At 34.3% G+C, this 20,102-nt stretch overlaps 1 protein-coding gene across 4 annotated transcripts in view; it reads left to right on the forward strand.

Annotated features, from left to right (window-relative positions):
• Positions 1 to 20,102, forward strand: part of Ccdc50 (coiled-coil domain containing 50) — a 68,250-nt gene that overhangs the window by 24,574 nt on the left and 23,574 nt on the right. For 2 of the 4 annotated variants that reach the window (XM_015500002.2, XM_015500003.2), the window contains exons 2-6: positions 4,037 to 4,099; positions 4,908 to 5,034; positions 5,885 to 5,975; positions 13,835 to 13,952; positions 18,682 to 19,209. In XM_015500002.2, coding sequence (XP_015355488.1) covers positions 4,037 to 4,099; positions 4,908 to 5,034; positions 5,885 to 5,975; positions 13,835 to 13,952; positions 18,682 to 19,209 — 927 coding nt within the window. The remainder of the gene's footprint in view (positions 1 to 4,036; positions 4,100 to 4,907; positions 5,035 to 5,884; positions 5,976 to 13,834; positions 13,953 to 18,681; positions 19,210 to 20,102) is intronic. The other 2 variants (XM_015500004.2, XM_015500005.2) reach the window with 1 other exon arrangement.

Consider the following 20,102-nt stretch of genomic DNA (forward strand, 5'->3'; position numbering starts at 1 on the left):
GGAAAGAGGTTCCAGGACCATTGAGGCCTCAGTGGGAAAAAGGAGAATATTGTGAGATTTACTATGTTGAGGAAACTCATTTTAGCAGCATGTTGGAGGAATACAATGATGGGGTTGGCTTGTAGAAAGATCAGCCTGAGTTCTGGGTAAGAATAATGAACCTGAGAAGGAGGGAAAAAGTTTGAGACATGGGAGCAAGAAAGCCCCAGTTCCAGTACTTTATCTTAAATGTACTTGCAAGGAAAGGTGATGAAGTAAGTTTATGCTGTTTATCTTCATAAACTATTTATACTGTTTACATCCAAGTGCTATAGGTGAGAAAAGGAGCAAAGTTCCATCCTGGTCTAAACCTGACCTGGTTGTGATGAGTTTTTTGTAATGTTGTTCTGGTTACTGATTTACAAAGTTGACTGGATGTGTGACTGTTTTCCAGCGTGTATTAGAGTAGTAATGCAAGGAGTACAAAGGAAGATCTTGAAGCAGAGGGGAGGAAATGGTAGATTGCAAAAATGGCAAATAATAGTTTGGTGTAAAAGAAATTATTGGAAACTCCTAGTGAACTCTGAAGTGCTATATAAGTCAGTGTTTCTCATGATACAGCTCTCTCGAATGTATGGGGATACATATTTCATAACAGTTATTGAAGATCTTCTAGATCCTTTTCTAACACAAGCCCTATTCATATCTTGTGAGTACAAGATCAGCTGCTTCAAAATATGTTCTCAAGATTTAGGGTCAAATCACAATAACTGAATATACTTCAGTCCTCCTGTTTGGACATTAAAAAGTCATTAAGAAGAGTAATGGTAAGGTAATCAGTTACTCTTCAACTGTTATGACATACCAAACCATGACTTCATGTTTGTGGTTTACAATATATGCTGTACATGAAATAAAGAAGTAGATTTAAAAAATAACATTTAATTATGGAATTTAAAATGTAGTATATCAGACATTACAAAAAGCACAGGAAATACAAAAACCCAGGAACCTAAGCTGTGTTGGCAGGGGTGGAGGCTGGGGTGGTGTATAGTTCAGGCTACAATGCACGAGGCCCTGAGTTGATCCCTAGCATTTCAAAAAATAAAAAGAACACAACTATAATAGCAAAAATCCCCAAGAACCTACCATCCAAATTAAATTAAGTAGATGTTAGTATTTTTTTTTTTATTAATTCCTGTTTCCTTTATGTTTTTAAAGCAGAGGAACAGCATATATAGCCAAGGCACTAGTACCTCCTTTCTTCTCTTTCTAGCAATAACCACTATTTTGAATTCAGTTTGTGCCACTATCATATATTAATTTTTTTTACTATAGGTGTAGCTATCCATAAAATAAATATATGTATGCTTAATGGACTAAAATACATGTAAGTTATGTATTTATATTATAAAAGTTTTATAATTTTTATTTTAGCGTGACATTAAAAACACATCAATTGTACTTTTGGCATAACTTGCTTACCTAAAAACATAAATGAAGTAGCTTCTAAACTTTTTTGTCTATAATCTGCAGAATGATACATGTTTTACATTGTGACCTAGTACATATCACTTACATTTGTATATATTTATGTGGATAGCATGTATATAAAACTGAAATATAGTTTCTCCAAACCATAGTCTCTTGTGTATGTGGTATACTTTGTCATTTTCTAGCCTACTTATTTATTTTCTTGAAATACATAATATCTTTATTTTATTTGTTTCTATTTTTATGTGGTGCTGGGATCAAACTGAGTGCCTCAAGTATGCTAGGCAAGTGCTGCCACTGAGCCACAACCCCAGCCCCAAGCCTATTTATTTTTAAAGTACTTGTCTCAGACTTAGTAAATTGTTCTTATGATCTAATAATAGTGTGGCATACATGATTTGGAAAACATTACTCTGTCAGGAAGAGTGGGTAGACACCTGTAATCCTGGCTATTTGGGAGGCTGAGACAGAAGAATTTGCAAGTTTAAGGCCAGCCTGGGCAATTTAGTGAAGCCCTATCTTAATAAGTGAAAAGGGTTGGGGATGGAGCTTGGTGTGAGAGTGCTTGCTGAGCATACATGAGGCCCTGGATTTGATCCCCAACACAGTGGGGAGAGGGGAAGGAAAAGAAGAAAAAAAGGAATGTTACTCTAAGATTAACATGAGAAAATTGATGAACTATAAAAGCATTAGCTTTTCTATTATAATAAAGGTGCTTCAAAATAAGATAATATATTAAAATAGCATTTTTTAACATGTGATTTGGTTATCTTCATTTGGGTTAATCTATTTCAAATATTTATTGTCTATAAATTAAATCCATGTCTGACTTATCCTGTGTCAGCCTCCCAAATAGCCAGGATTACAGGTGTCTACCCACTATTCCTGACAGAGTAATGTTTTCCAAATCATGTATGCCACACTATTATTATATCATAAGAACAATATCCAATTTAAAAATTGGATATTGATTTAAGTGTTTTAGAGAGTGAATGTTAGTTAATATAGAATTTCTTCTCTAAAGTCTGTTCTGACCATGATTTACCTAGAATCAAGGAGAGCTGTCAGGAAAGGAAAGGGATCTTGGTTGGCTTAGACATTGACTGTTGCCCTATCACAGTGCACTATATATGGGTCACCTTGATAAGACTCTTCTTCCTTCTGGCCCTTGGATTCCTCACCTATCAAATGAGGGTATTCACTATCTCATCTTGAAAGCACGTTCATTTTGTGAAATATAGAATGATTTGGACCAGGGCCTCAAGTACTAGATTTTTCTGAGAATATATCTGATGAAAAAATAGAGCTTTCTATTGGAATTACTGGTTTTGCAGTTACATTTGAGCAAGTGGTAAGCAGGCCCTATTCAGTTTAGTATGGTTCTTGAGCAAGAATGATTCCTTCACTATAAAAATTTCAAATTAATTGCCACATCACCAAGCTCTCCCTACTCTTTGTTGCATTATTTCTCAGTGAGGAACAGAACTATTGTGATGTACATGTAAACATACTTCAGTACCTAGATGGCAGGGGAATATTCATTCTGTTTCATCTAAGTGTTCTGAATAGCAAGTCCAGAGATGCAGAAAGAGATCCTAAAACTTCTGAGAGACTCTCAGGGATGGGTTCTTGAGTCTCCATTGCAGTAATTTGAGACTTAGGGAATTTTCCTTTTTAAACAAACAAACAAACAAAAATGTGTGTTACATGATGTTTGGAATAGAATGAAAACTTACCACCTAACCTCATGTCCTTGAAATAGAATTTTTCATGACTTCATGTTTTGTTTGTATGTTTATTTAAAGAAGCAGGTGTAAACTGGACCTTAGAGACCATCACGTTCCATATTTTTTTTTTAAGAAAACAGGCCAACAGATGCTTTTGCCTGTATCTTCAGATAGAGGCAAAGTTAGGCATACATTCCTTATTCCTCTAGGGTTCTCGTTTTCTTTGGGTTTGTAGATTATATAAGGCAGTTTTATGTGTAGAGAGATCTTGAGACCAAACTCTAATTCCCATTAAAGAATGTGATTATTCTTGAAGTATAAATCTGTTTCTACATGTAGGACTATGAATATTGTATTTTTCCTTACAGACATTGGAATAGACATAACTTTTCTAGTAGAGAATCGCTTGAACTGCAGATGACTAAAGCAAAGGCTTTCTTGTGACTCTTTTGACCGTGCAAGAACTCAGATTTTTCTCAGTAGCAATTTATAAAGCATTATTGAATCTTCTCTTATTTCAGCAATATTTATCCTTCCCTATGGAGGTAAATTAGAATGTCTAGACCTAGAGCTCTGATGGCTGTGATTAATATTATCACTTCAGACAAGGGACCAGGGCTAAGTATTCTGTGACACCTTGTTCTTGGCACTGAGCAGACACAATATGGATTTTTGTGAATGAAGACTTTCTACTTTATTAACACAATTTTATGCTTTGTAAGTTAAAAACTTGGTCATCTCAAAACCTTAGAATTGTTAAGTAAACAAAGTTGTTTTTATGTTAAAGTACTATTAATGAGCCTTCCTGTCTGCTCTTCCTCCCTCATGCTCTGCAGTGTGCCGGGATTTTGCTGTCCTGGAAGACCACACCCTGGCTCACAGCTTGCAGGAACAAGAGAGTGAGTAATAGCCCTCATTCCTGTGCCTTCAGATTACCATTTTATGTAGTAGCTTGAGGCTGGTTAAGGTGTGGTAGGGATAGAACACAGTCACTGGGCTACCCTGTACATTCATTCTGAAGGATTTGTCTTGGCAAATGTCACCTGGATAAAGATTAAATTTTTGAGTGTTTTGAAGTGAGTCTTCTTTCAAGGATTAGAAGATTACTGAGCATATAGGAAGAACGTGAAATTCCCTCCCTTGTAAAAGGGAGCAGTGGTAGTAACCACATCTGAGCTATGTCAGAGGTTGGCATAAGAATCAATTCTCGCCCCTTAGCCTGAACATCTTTTCCAGGCAATAATGGCATCTAGATTAGGTCATAGTGTAGATTTTTCTGAATATTTATGTAGTGTTCTGATGGGAAAATAAGTCAAAGTTATGTATGTATTTGTGGGCTCATGATTTGTGAATTATTAATTCTTATACCTATATAAAAAGAATTTTAAAATGCAGCTAAGAATAGAGTATCAACATGTAGTAATAGAAAGAGCATTAGCCCTGCCTTAGAGTATTTGTGTAGAAATCCTGGCACTGCCACTTTGCCATGTGACCAAAGGCAAATTAAGTCTTTTTGATCTTTTCATTCAGGGAAAAGCCGGGAATAACAATTCCTCTGCTGCATATTGCACAATATTATTGAGAACAAAATGAATTAGTAGATGTGAAGCTATTTCTAATGATAAAGCTCTTTTTAAATTTAGTAGAATATTTATTACTAACAAGTGAAAGCATTATAATTTCTTTCTCCAATTGTTCTGTCTCAAGTTGAGCATCATTTGGCATCGAACATTCAGCGGAACCGTTTGGTCCAGCATGATCTCCAGATTGCTAAACAGCTCCAAGAGGAAGATCTGAAAGCCCAGGCTCAGCTCCAAAAGCGCTACAAAGATCTGTGAGGATTTGGGGAGTGGGAAAAAATGGTCAGGACTGTCTGTGCAGCAACTTGGGTGGCAGAGAAGACTGCTCCTGCCCCTCTGATTCCTTCTACTGTTAGATTACAAGTCCTATGGTGACTTTCCAATAGCTTTTTTGACAATTTTTTTTGTTATTGAAACATTTGACTAGGAACATGTGGATCATGGTGAACTCTGACACTTAAGCTATTAAGACATTGGGCCAGTTGGTTGACCTTGCTGAGATATATACACTAAATTTTTTCTTTTCTTTCTTTTTTGGGTAAGCATAATTTTTTTAGTCTTTGCTGTTGAAACTGGGGAAAAAAAATCCAGATAATTAAATAGTTAAAAAACATCATTTCAAAGCCATACCATCAACTCTCTATAACCACAGTATAATTGACATTTTAGTGAGCTTGCTGTCAGACTTTCTGTACATCTGTGTTTGATTATTTGTAGACACTAATGTCCTAGTCTATATAGCATTTGCAGAATCTTGAGGAAAAAAGCCTATCTTCCTGTAGAGTGGCCCCAGTAGGGTATGTAATATGGTGGTGTAGAAGAAGCATGCAGCTTTCCATTGTTGGGTCTGTGGATCAGATTCCCTATGTGCCACACATTTTTTTTGTGTGTTCTTAAGGAAATGATGTTATTTCTTTGGACCTCAGTCTTTTCATCTTTAAAATGTGACAGTGTCAACCTCTTTGTGTCATTATCATGAGGATAAATGAAGTAAAAATATGAAGTGGCTCATAGTATTCAATAAATTGTGTTTATTATTTTGTAGGAAAATGTAGTCCTTATTTTTTGTATTCATATTATTTTCACCTTTTTTTTTTTTTTTAGTGAACAACAAGACTGTGAAATTGCTCAGGAAATTCAGGAGAAGCTGGCTATTGAGGCAGAGAGACGGCGCATTCAGGAGAAGAAGGATGAGGTATAACTTTGTTAATACCCTTCCATCCCATGCAGGAAGGAGTGCTCAGATCAGGAGCAAATGTTTTTATATTCTTATTTTTAATAGTGGGGATTGAATCCAGGAGTGCCCTACTACTGAGCAGCTATGCTCTAACCTTATTTATTTATTTATTTTATATAGTTTTTAGACATGTTAATGGATAATTTGTCCTAAGGTGTAAATTAATATCCTGGAAGTACTGAAACAAAGTACCCCAACGTTAATGACTTAACACAACAGAAATCTATTCCTTCATAGTTTTGGTTAGAAATCTAAAATCAAGATGTTGGCAGGGTTATGTTTCCTTTTGAGAAGGATCATTCCTTGTCTATTCCCAGCTCCTGTTGACTCCTGTTTTTGGCTTATAGCTGCATCATTTCATCAGCCTCTGCCTTCATTATCATATGGCATGCTGCCTTCTCTTTCTCTTTTTCTTTTATTTTTGGTACCGGTGATTGAACTCAGGGGCACTCGAGCACTGAGCCACATCCCCTATTTTGTATTTCATTTAGAGACAGGGTCTCACTGAGTTGCTTGCAACCTCGCTATTGCTAAGGCTGCCTTTGAACTTGCGATCCTCTTGTCTCAGCCTTCCAAGCTTCTGGGTTTACAGGTGTGTGCCACTGCACCCAGCTTGTCCTCTCTTCTTATGGATTGAGGACCAACCTGGTATAACCTCAGCTTAACTAATTTATGTCCACAAACACCCTGTTTCTAATTATGGCTGCATTCGGAAGTTCTGGGTAGAGAGAAAGTATTGGGAATACTCTTCAGCTCACTAAAGGTTTCTCTGCCTGGGTTATTCATGCAGGTTTAGAAAAAGCAGATTTTGGAGCCTGAAATAGAGTCAGGGTTTATTAGTTTTTGTAAGAGGCCAGGAACTATCAATTATTTTCACTCTTTCTTTTCTTGATGTTTTTACTTTCCTTTGATTTGTTGACTTAAATAACTAATCTGTTTGATTTTATATATGTTTTTAGTTGCATTTTTAAAAAGTCTTCAAATGACTGAAATGAGCAATAGTGCTTGGTTTGTGAAAAGACTTGAACTTTTAGTTAACTGTTATTTGCTCTGGTGTTATATACTTGCACCACTACATACAAACAATGCACTTCAATTAAATCAATTCTGTGTCTCCCTTTTTTTACATCTATTATGCTGTTCTTGGCTACTGTCTTGATTTATCATTTTTAATAGTAGGTATGATTTGTTATGTAGCCAGAAATAACTTTGAGGGTTTAGGGGGTGCTATTAATAAATAACATACCCTTGGACTATGGGCAAACTGGCACATTTTACCCTATTAAATAAATATGATCATGGTCTTCAGTAAACTAGCCTATATGTACTGCTATTTTCACTGAGCCACTCTTGTTCCTCTACCCCCTCTTATTCAAGATTAGATTACTATGATATACTTGGTTTGAATATATTTAGTTGTTCTAGAAACAAACTATGATTATGTGATAATAAAAACTAAAGTAAGAGAGCTTATTTGGGGTCCTTGTTATCAACACAGGAGGCTCTTTTTTACTACAGCATGTGTTCTTCTCTATAGTAAAGACTGCTTTGAGAATGAAACTGGGGAATGAAATGAGTGATTATATTTTATAGACAGTAAAGCTTCTATTTAAAAAATAACAGAGGAACTAATTGACTTCTAATAAATGCTACTGGTGTCTGAGTTTTTCCCTCTCCTTTCAGAGAAAAACAAGATAAAAAGAGAAACTAAAACAGTTTATTTTAGGCATGTAGAATTTAAATAGTAAGCAAATTAAGTGGTCTCATGAAATATTATGTAAAATAAACAAATGTAGTGATTTTACTCTATTTTTCAGATTAAGAAATTAAGTCTTAAAGAAGTTTCTAATCCCAGGTTATAATAAGATGCCAGAGAACTGTTTCTATGATTAAGGTTTCCTGACTGACTGCTTCTGACTTGGGTATACTGTGTTACAACAGAAAGTCTGTGGACTTTGGAATTTAGGCTGACTTGGATGTGAATTTAATTCTTAACTTTAGCTGGATGACTTTCAGCATCTAACTGTGGAGAACCTCAGGTTCTAAAATGAGTAAGACTTTTTAGTTGCATCTTAAAGGGCTATTATGAGGTTTCAGTGAGATTATGTATATCATGCCTCTGGTACATATGAAGTTAATAATTGTTCTTTCCTCTTTGCTTTCCTGCGAGGTAATTCTTCATAATTCTGCCCCTTATGACTATCTGGATTTCTCATACAGAGATATATGTGCAAAAGTAGAGGAAAATTAAACAGGTTTTAGTGTGTCCCAATATGGTGTGGTTTATGGGGTCTTCAAGCATTTACTTGCCTTTATAGACCTCCCACTAGCTTTCCTTCCATCACTAGTTTGACCTACTGAAATGTTCCCCCTTCCCCAGTAGAGTGGAAAAGTTAAATGAGGAATACAGTTGTCGAGATTTAGTAGCTGGAAGAGATTAGCCCCTAAGAAACTGCATTCACTTTTTGACCTTTCACCTCATGCTTTAGAAGATGGCTACTGTCAGAATGTCCTTTTGTCTTAGTTGACTAGTACATTATCAATATTAAATGATCAAAATGTACATTAATGAAGTTTGTCATTGAAGGATATATAATAGTGCTGTTTATTTTAATCCATTGGAAATACGATTCCTCAAAGGCAGAGGAGATTAAAACAGTAGTGCTAATTCTTCTGGCCAGTTTTTGGGAAAGTATTGCCTGCTACTTATGAGCAGTCCTAAATATTATTTTTATACACACACACACACACACACACACACACACACACACACATATATATATATATATATATATATTGCTTCCTGGTAGAGTCTATTTAATTAATAACTGAATCAGCAGTAGGGCTATGGAAAATTCCTCTCTGGATTTTTGCCTAAATCTGTTAGAGATTTTTGAGGTTAACTCTCTTAGCTAGTTTATAACTCCCCAAAATAAATAGATGTAAAAACCCAAGCCCCTTTCTGTGTAGGGCAGAGATTTATTTCTGAACAGCATTGGTCATGAGATGTAATGGAGTTTTCTGGCTTTGTGTGGGTAAATTAGCATTTCCAACTTTGTTATGATATAATTTAATTGCATTTGTTAACTCAGCACAGATTTAAAGAAAGTAGCATTTCCATTCAAGGAGACAGATGTAGAAAAGTTGGGACTTTTTTTTTTCTGTCTTTTTACTTTATGGATACTTTCCTTTTTTCCCCCTCTTCCTCCTCTCTCTCTTTCTCTTCTTTTTCTTTCTTCTTTCTTTTTTTTTTTAATCTTTTTTAATGTTATGCCTTAAATATGGTAGTTAAATTTCTCTCTAGGTGCCCTGTTGAAGGGACTTGCAGCCTTTGGATGTGCAGTACTATGAGTTTGTGATTAATAAAAATAGATTACTGCCACTGAGATCTCTCTTCAGTTACACCATAAGCATTTGTCAGTTTTTAGTAAAGCCAAGGAATGCATTTTTGGTTGATTTGACTTAGCTATTCTTAAATGTATTCTTAAATAAAGCTCTTATGTGTGTGTGAGATTTGGACTTTACTCCAAATATACGTGAATGTGCAACTATTTTAGGAACAGCTTTTTTTTTTGGCTTAAGTAAACATTAGCATGGCCAAACATGTCATGAAACATTGTGGCACTGGTTCAAGAGTTTGAAACCATTTATAATGTGAACTGTTCAGGGATAAACTTAGTAACCAATGTATATATATAAAAAAATTAATCTAGTGGTAGTCCTGGTACTTATTCATAACACTCTTAAGTGACTAGAAATTTCAAAAGAATCTGAAAGAATATTTATATAAGTTAGTAATATTTAGAAACGAGCTCAAATAGCAACACATTTTAGTTATTAAAAAAACTTCTTTATTTTGAAACCTTAAAGATGAATTTATATTTACATGAGCAGAAAGGGAGATGAGAGAGTAGCTTTTAGTTGAGAAAGTTCTTTCTTCTTATCCTAGTTATGTTGATGTTTTTACACCCATAGAATTGACAGTATTCTGTTTTCCTAGATAACTCCTTGAGTTATCTGCTTTATCATATATTATTATATCTGTTTTGAGATCTATACTGAGTTGGATGATAATATGTTAATTGCCAGTTAATAGGTTTTTTTTTTCCTTTCAGTCAATTGATAATCACATTTTTGGATCTCCTTTTGATTGTTTTAAAATATATCTCCTCTTTTTGAAACTCACTACAATTGTGGATAGAGAAGAAAACTTTAAGGTAGAAGTAACCCTGATATAAATCATATAAACCATGATAATATTCTAAGAAACTCAACACCATGATTTGATAATCTGTTATCTACTTGGGAAAGATGTACCCAACTCCCCTGGGCTCTACCTTGCATGTCTTATGTTATACTAATAGATTTGCTTTTGACCCTTCATAAATAGATGAAAACTTTAGGGATATTAACTCTATATTCTGATTCCCTACTGGTCCACAGCATCATGTTTGTTTCCTTGAAGAATATCAGTAAATCTATGTTTTCATTAAAATGACTCTCTAGTATCATTCTAGAGATTCTTAATTGTGCCCTTTCTTATGATTATATATTCAAATTTTCAGAGTTGAGTAAGCTTAGATAACAGAAAAGGGAGAGGTGAGATGTAAGTTCCCATTCTAGTTAGTGTACTTCCTGGAGAGTTTTCTGTAGAACAGGGATATTTCCACTTATTGGCCCCAAATAAGTTTACCTAATAAGTTAAAAAAAATTAAAAATGACTTTGAAATGGTTTAAACATTTCTGTAGATGTGTTTCCCCAAGTTATGTTGTGTAGAACAGAAATTCCACAAGGTTCATATTAATAAATATATATCACTCAATATATAATAACGGGCTCTCTCATAAAATGAGTTTGGAAAATTCTAGGTTAAGGAAACATAATAGTTTCTTTAATCAAAGATTGAAGCATATTAATAGGCATTTTGAAGAGATGTGGTATATGCTCTCATTTGAATGCTTTTTTTATTAGACTTTTGAGTTCTGTGTTCTTCAGAATAGTTTAGGGAATGATATTCTAGACTACACTATCCTTTAACAGGAAGGAAGCTAAGGATTACGGAGATTGTATCAAAGGTGACTAAACTGGTTAGCTACATTGATGCATGGTGACTAATAATTGTCATCTTTAGCTTGTTTCAAAGGAAATTACTTCATTATGAAATCTCCCAGCAGAATTCATTGCACAGTAATGTTGGAAAGCAGGGAAGTGGGGTACTTATGCTAAGCCTCACCTATAATATAGTGGCAATTTTCCATTGAATCTTTTCCCTTCTTCAAGTCTAGCAAACCATTTCTTCACACCCAGGAGAAACTTACTCAAAAAAGCTATAGACAAAAAAGCTTAGGTAATAAGTGCATATTATTATTGTTTTTCTACTTGATCAAAACCATGCCCTTGACTAGCTAATAATACATTGTAAAGAAAGGACATGATTCTTGTCCTAGTTCTTCACACTGGGAGAGTGTTCATTATTGTGTATTCATTAGTACTAAATTCAATATCAGGAAAGCAATTATAAGGTCCCTGAAGTGTAGTTTATTAATTTCTGCTGGCAGTTAGGCCTGATAATTTTTCTTTGTATTTTTTTCCCTCAGTTATAACAGGAAATTTTGGTTTTGTATAGAACACATCACTTAGAGAAAATTGTTGGATGCTTAGTAAAATTGACAACTCAGGGAGGTGTTTGTATTTTTTTTTTCCCTTGGTCAACTGTGTAAGAATGTGAGAACATCTAATTTAACAGATTATAGTTTGGAGAAGCAAACTGTTTCTCCCACCCCTCTTTCCCTTCCTAACTGATTGATATATTACTTTCTTAGACATCAAAGTAACGAAACTGACTTAGGCATTGGTGCCTGGTAAACATGCACAGATGTATTAAAATGATGCATTAAGTAGTCAAACGCATGTGAATTGAATAATTCAGTCTTCATTACACACATAAATAGTAGAAGCTTCAAAGAAATTTATATTAGTAGTTATTGTTTCTCACCCAATATCTTGTTAAAGCATCTCTGCTTGAATTAGAAGGGAAAGAAAACCATCTTAACTTTCAGACTTACAGCATACTTTTTCCGTTAAAGCGTTAGAAATTCAAGTTTTAGGCATGAGAAGTATACTTGTGTTAAGTAGGATTGTATCCTTTATCTCTCATTCTGAGTTGGAATATTTTATGAATGCCACTCAAGTGTCTGACACTGTGTAGTATAGACTTTTAAAAATAGATTATTTACCCCCCAAAAATTACATACACACATCTATACATATATATGTATACATGTACATACATGTATATTTTTTCACTTAAGAGCAATGTGTTAATATATTTTAAGTTTGCATTTAGGCATTTACTTAACATAAAGTCAATTTGTAAGGCTAGTTTGATAAATAGTAAAGAAAAAAAAAGCTGAAGGTATAGTGAACATCTTTGTTTATTTATTTATTTATAAATAGAAATGGATCCTTCACATACACCCCCCCTTTTTAAAAAAAATTCTGTTAGTTGTAGATGTTCCCAATATCTTTATTTAGGTTTATGTGGTGCTGAGGATCACTGAGCCACAACCCCAGCCCCAAATCAGTTTTATTTTACCTAGCCTTAGCATCCAGCATTTTGGCAGAGATGTAAAAAAAAGTCTAGTTCACTCATATGGATGTTTTTTTAAATTGCTTTATAGTCTTAGTGTATTCCTCTGGACAGATTCAGAAGATTTCAAAAGAATAGTAATTTTTGCTTCCAATTTTCATCACTGACATCTAAGCAGTTCTTGTGTTCCTTATTTATTATAAATATAGAGAATTATCTCTGATGGTTATTACCATTTGCATGCTTGAATATTGCTGCCATATTTGTTGTGAACCTTTATGTGTCTAATGAGGAAAGTGTATGTGAGCATAAAAATTTATATGCTATTTTATAGGACTTTCATAGAAATAGCCATCAGATTTAGAACATTGTCATTCTCCACCCCACAACCTTTAGTGACCCTTTATCTCCTATATTTTGGGCTTCAGACTTCCTATAATTCTCTGTGAGGAGTGCTTGTGATTCAGCCTTTGACTATCTTTCTCACCTTTTTTCTTCAATATCTCATGGCCTGTGTTCTGATTAGACTGCTGGTCATCTTCTAGATTGATGCCCATTTTAACATTCACAACTTTGCTGATGTTCTCGCTCTGTCTCTCCTTTCTATGTTGAAATTCAGATCCTCATTCAAAGCCTAACACAATGCAGAGTTTTGTACTAATTTCTAAATAATATTCCATCTTTTGTATTCCCATAGATATTTAACTTTTTTTGAGGCATTTATAGTTTATAATTTTATTAAAGTTATTTGCATGTTCTTTTGTTTTCATGTAGGGGTGGTAATGTTTTGAGAAGCAGAGTTGGAATGTTACTTATCACTCTCTTTCTCACAGTGCCTTTATAATTTATAAAGTTTTATAGATTACTGTGACCTTCCCCATACAGACTTAATGAATTGTCAGCTTAGATGAAGGGCCCACAAATGTGTATTTTTAAAATTCTGTTGTACAACCAGCTGTAGGTAGTACTGTTTGAATATCTTGAAATTAGGTTAGACTTAACGTTCAATTAGAAAATAAAATCCTGTTTTACTCATCTGTATTATATGCCACTGCCATTGAGCAATCCAATCGTCTATGGTATTTGGCTAGCATGAGACTAATGCCAGGAAGTGTGGGAGCCACGGACAAAGACCATAAAAGCATGGTAGTAGGATATTGAACTTCATTATATAGAGATAGTTCATTCCCTGGTGGTGTTTATTTTCATTCCCTCTTGTCTTTGCAGGATATAGCTCGCCTTTTGCAAGAAAAGGAGTTGCAAGAGGAGAAAAAGCGAAAGAAACACATTCCAGAGTTTTCTGGAGCCAGTGCTTATGGAGATAGTTACTTTTATGAAGATGGAGGTAACCATCCCTGTATTATGACCTACTCTATTCTTAGACATAACTGCAAGACACTCTTTGGATTCTATCCATAAAGTGACCTTAGGGACCTGGGGATATTTCTCTTATCCCAGATATTGAGTACATTTAGATTTGTGGTGGGATTCTATTTATAAGGTAATGAATTCATCTGTTCCATAGTTGGATAATCAGAGCCATTTTTATGACTTTTAAACTTGGATATGGCTTTGTAAGATTTGGCATGTATTCTCCCGTGCTGCAGTCTCTTGGAGTGATGTATTATCTTCTAAGTACATAAAATAGAGTTTGAAAATGATGGATGAGTCTTTGCACTTAAATTTTCTCAAAGAAGTCTGGACATTGCTGTTTTAATTTGCAAAATGGTGTGAATAAAGAAGGCACACCATGCATCAGTTTCTGGGAAACAAAACTTTTTTTTCTCCATGCTTTCTCGCCTTTTAAACCTAGGCCAGTGATTTATCCTGCTGATGACAGACAATACTAAATTTTGAGATGCATTGTTTATTTTTATTTATATATTTTTTGCTTTCTTTGCTCTTTGATTACAATATATGTATAAGGGAATAGAGTTCTATTACAGTCTTGCTTCTCTGGTGTTTGCTTTGCAGTGTGGTGGTGGTGATGGTGTGGTGGTGGTAGTTGTGGTGGTGGTGACTCTTTATCTTAAATATGTGTTGGGAAATGAGTATTTGCAAGTAAGTTCAGCCCTTTTCAAAGATTTGTCTAAGGAATGACATCTCACGTGGTTTCAAGAGTCACTATTGAACATAAGCTTGAAGACCATACCTTGGGTCATGAGTAAAAAAAACCTAAAGACAACTTCTAGATAGTAAAAATTTTAAGGTCAGTGATCCAAAAGGACCTTGCAAAACCAGTTATCAACTTTGATGTGTTTGTCTTTGATGAGTAGAATGGAAGCAACATATATGTAGATGATATGATTATTATAGTTTGAGTATAATCTTAAGCAGTCATTTTTTTGGGGGGGTGCGGGTAACAAGGATTAAACTCAGGGGCACTTAACCACTGGGCCATATCTCCAGCCCTATTTTGTATTTTATTTAGAGAAAGGATATATTGAGTTGTTTAGTGTCTTGCCATTGCTGAGGCTGGTTTTGAACTCTTGATCCTCCTTTCTCGGCCTCCCTGGCTGCTGGGATTACAGGTTTGCACACCGGGCAAGCAGTCACATGTTTTGTACTCAGTTTACTATGATCAGTAGGATCAGCTCTGTGGCCTATTTTTATAAGCAGGTTGATTCTGTTTGTTGCTTGATTCTTTTTTCGTAAGTGAAATGCTCAGATCTTTTTTTGATAACCATCTTTTTTATGCTAGTTTTTTTCTGATGAAATGATATGTTACATCATTTAAAAAGAAAGAAAAGTTATTACTACATTTGCTATACTGGAGACCAGAAGGTAAAGTTATTCTTCAGCTGTAATTCAAATCTCAGAAATATTATCTTGTATTTTTTTTTGTTTTTAATTTTTAATTCTGCTCTGGAGGCATGCTCACTATAAATAAAACTATTTTAAAATTTAAATCCAAGCACATTAGGATGGCAAATAATTAAGAATACTAAAATATTTTTGTTTGTTTTGTTTTTGAGAAGGGTACTTATGTTGCCCAGGATAGCTTGGAACTCAGGATCCACTTCCCAGGTAGCTGGAATTACAGGCATGTGCCAACATGCCCGACTGGTCTAAAGTAGTAATTTTAACATCTATGCTAACTTGAGTTGAAACTCAGACCTATTTGTTTTGACTAGACTACTCTTATTCTGATTCATCTCTAGGTAGGAGACTGTGTTAAGAATTGAATGGTTTCTCAGACACGTGAATACACCTTATAAAAACAATCTATATATTTAATTATTTTTGTAAATTTGTAGAGATTGGCATATTTGCTTGTTTTTTAAAAATTTGTTCTAGTTAGTTATACATGATAGCAAAATATATTTTGACTCATTGTACACATATGGAGCACAATATATGCTGTTTTGAGGAGTTGAGTGTGTATTGAAGAATAGGAAGTGGTGACCTGAGCAAGTGTGTGTAGATACTAGAATTTCTCTTGCCTCAGCTGTGGTGGTGCTGAGAGATTACATGTTGGTAAACATGTGATCCTCATTTATATGCCTTTAGTTAGGCCAAGTTGAATTCCACAGAGACCATATTATAATTTGGCTTATATTTATAAAGCAGTTTTTTGTTGTTTGCAGTGTGATCCTTTCCCAACACATCTGGGATAGTCCTTAATTGTACTTCTTTTGATTTTAGTTTGAGTTTTGCCTTACTTGCATAATCACAGTATAACATTACAGAAATGGTTGTCCTTTCAGCTTTTGTTTTACATAAAATTTAACAATTTAATCTTTTAAAAATGATTATATATAGATTTTCTAAAAATTTTGAAATTATCCAAAATGTTTTCAAATTATGTCACTTGTGAAATGGTTTATTTTATTCACTTGTGAGTCCATGTTTTTCTTTCAAAGCTACATACCCTGTATTACACTCATATGTATGATTATTTTTAAAGTCATAAGACTATGATTCAAGTCTTGTCCCTTCTTTAGAGCAACTGTAATTTTAAAAAAGATCTCTACTGCAGTATCTTTAAGCCTTGTTTTCTGATCTGTAAAATAAGATTTTAAAAACATGTCCTTCACATGCATATTGAAAAAATCAAGTAATGTAATTTTGGTGAAGAACTTGTGAACTCTAAAGTACTATTTCTATACATTCATGAATGTTGTTATGTGTATATGTTGTTATGTGTATATAATATAGCATTTACCTAAAATATTTTATTTTGAATGATAAACATGGAAGTGGGGTGTGGGTGTGTATGCAATAAGGAGGTTATTTATATTTGCCAAATAACCTAGTCTCAAAAAGTGTCTAATTCTCAGTCCTCAGCCGGAAGGGGTTTTGAAGGACTGACACAGATATTCCACCTCTGTCTCTTTTCCCCTCAAATTTATAGATATCACAATAGGTAAACTAGAGAAATTTTTTTCCAGTCATTTCTGAAAATATAGTGACGACTCTGTAATAATTATTTCAACACATGTTCTTAGAATAAATCTACTATTGGGTTTACTGTTCAACAGGAATTTTTAAAAAACACAGCCTCACAAATTCATATCAAAACCAAACCTTTTCTGTTTCCTTTGGTCTTAAAAGTAGACTCATTCATGTTACTTGTGTGCATATTGGTATCAACACTATAAACCATTGTTTCTTGAATGTGGTTGTCATTTAATAGCTGGTTATATCACATTATTGCACAAGCCAAATGATTCTTGCTCAGTTATAAAATAGACTTAAAATAATATTTTGATTAAAGGAATAGAATTTTTATTTATCATAGAGTAGTTATTTCATTTCACTTTTTATTTTTATGTCATATAAATTTAACTGTAAATTATAGAGTTAAATACTTGTACAGATTGTTTTGATTATAGGTTTTAATACAGATTTATCTTTAAGATTTCCTTTTCTTCTGGAAAATGTAAGATGAAACTGAGATTTTTGGGTGGAAGCTGTGACACCCCTTTACACTATTCCTTTATCAGATTAACAGTATCAAAGCAACCGAACAGTAAAAACACACTAAAAACTAAGAAAACATAGTTCTTTATTTTCTCTACACCCCATCAAATGGTGATAGCTTTGTTACATGCAGTTCAGCAAATGATTAATTCCAAAAGGGAATGTATCTTAACTAAATTAGCAATTTTCTTTGGAATTAGGATTTCTTTATTTTATTCCCCAAATGAATTTAAAATTTTAAAAACACTAAAATCAGTACATTCCTTGGAAAGTGCATATTAATTTGCTTTTTTTTTTCAGTGTGCTTGAATGAGACAAAAGCACCCATCATGTGCTCTTCTGAAGTTTGTATTAAATTTTGAGATTTATATATTTATTTATAAATTGTATAAAAATTTTTGGAAATATATTTAGGAAGTGACCCATTTTTATGTATTCCATTTTGGCATCCCCTTTTAAGATTTTTTTTCTCTGCCAAGATTCACTAAAATTGAGAACAGAATTATTAAAAGATAAAACATGGTTATTTATTCACCTGAAATTCTCCTCTTAACCTTTTCCACACTGAACTGTGATAAAGGGCTATTTTTTGAAGTATCTGGGAATGTTTGCTTTGGCCACAAAAGGGAAGTGGGTATAGGAATATCAAGATCTTTCTCAAAACTAAGCAGAAACTAGCAACATTCTGATATAATTTTATTGCCATTTCCCCTAAGAATAGTTGAAAGCCTATGACTGAAATCACAAATCTTAATTTTTTTTTCTATTTTATAAGACTTTTGAGTCCCTACTTTTCTCCCCATACTAGTACCAAAACAGTTTTATACAATACACTTTAATGTTCAACAGCTATATTTTTTGTTATTGGCAAATATGAAAGTACTCCATAAATTCTGCCTAATCAAGATCAAATTCTTCTTTCAGATTTCACTTAATTTTAGTTTTTCACCTTTCTGATTATATACCCAGAATCCTTTTTGTATACATGGAACATTTTAGTAAATACTCATTCTCTCTGCTCAGTTTGTTAAGCAGTTTTCTCCATTTTGAAAATATTAAACTTGGGCCCTGACTTCCTCTATGTAGTTAGTTCATACTCTCATTAAGTTAATTTGCATTTTTATTTTTCATATCCTTATACCTCCACTCAGACCAGCCAAGGTCAAGGAGGGCCAGGGAATTGGGTTCTGGATACTCAAGGTCTTGTAGACTACAGAATGATGGAAAGACTGTGAAGCAGAAGAAAGAGAAACCAAGACATCCACTGGAGAACTTAAAAGAGTTGGAAAAACATTGTTCACCAGAGAGATCCCTGTCTTCCTCCAGCTGGGGCAAAGTGAGAGATGATGCCCAAATTACCAGCGAGCAGCATGAAAGAAAAAAGCCTAGTCAGGAGAAGCTCCGAAGACCTCCACTTCCTAAGATCAATGGTGATGTGTTTCTGAGCACTCATTGTGATGACTGGAAGGCTAATGGTAGCCATGGAACTCATAATTGGGGAAAACAGTCCCAACACCAAGATCGACTTTCACCAAAGTCCTCACAGAAAGCAGGGCTTCACTGCAAGGAAGCTGTATATGGGAGGGACCATGGGCAAGGTGAGCATAGAGAAAGGAGACACAGGCACAGGACTCCTCCCTTCTCAGAGAGTGAGGAGCAGCACCATCACCATGACCCAGGTAATAAAGGACCACCCCATTGGAAGTCCTGGTATTATGTATATACATACAAACCAATGTCTTTAGTAAGCATGTTAAGCAAATCTCATTCCTTTCTGCTTCGTACTCATGTCCTTAAAAAAAATCCTGGATCCAAATGTCCATAAAGGTATTTACTCAATCTTAGGTCTGTAGGAAGAAGGAAAATATCTGTTACTTTTCCCCTTCTATGAGAATATACTGATTCCTTGGAAGATTTTTCCAGATCTAGGTTACAATTGGAGGTACCCATCCCAAATGTACTTCTTCATTTACCAAGACCATACAACAGAAATTTCAATACTCAGTGAAAACTCCTGAACTTCTCGTTTACTTTAGTGAACCCAGAAGATCTGGTGATATTTCCTTAATAATATTACCTGCCAATAGGACTGTAAATACTTTATTTTCTAGACCTCATCTTTCTCATCTGTAAAATGAAGAGTTGTGTAGGCAGTATTTTTATTTTTTATTTTATTTTTTTATTATTAATTGTTCAAAACATTACAAAGTTCTTGACATATCGTATTTCATACATTTGATTCAAGCAGATTATGAACTCCCATTTTTACTCTATACACATATTGCAGAATCACATCGGTTACACATCCACTTTTTTACCTACTGCCATACTAGTGTATGTTATATTTTGCTGCCTTTCCTATCCTCCACTATCCCCCCTCTGCTCCCCTTCCCTCCCCTCCCCTCCCCTCCCTTCCCATCTTTTCTCCCTACCCCATCTACTGTAATACATTTCTTTCTCTTGTTTTTTTTCCCCTTTCCCCTCACTTCCTCTTATATGTAATTTTGTATAACAATGAGGGTCTACTTCCTTTACCATGCAATTTCCCTTCTCTCTCTCTTTCCCTCCCCCC

Source organism: Marmota marmota, unplaced genomic scaffold (genome assembly GCF_001458135.2).
Source record: "Marmota marmota marmota unplaced genomic scaffold, marMar, whole genome shotgun sequence".
Taxonomy (NCBI): domain Eukaryota; kingdom Metazoa; phylum Chordata; class Mammalia; order Rodentia; family Sciuridae; genus Marmota; species Marmota marmota.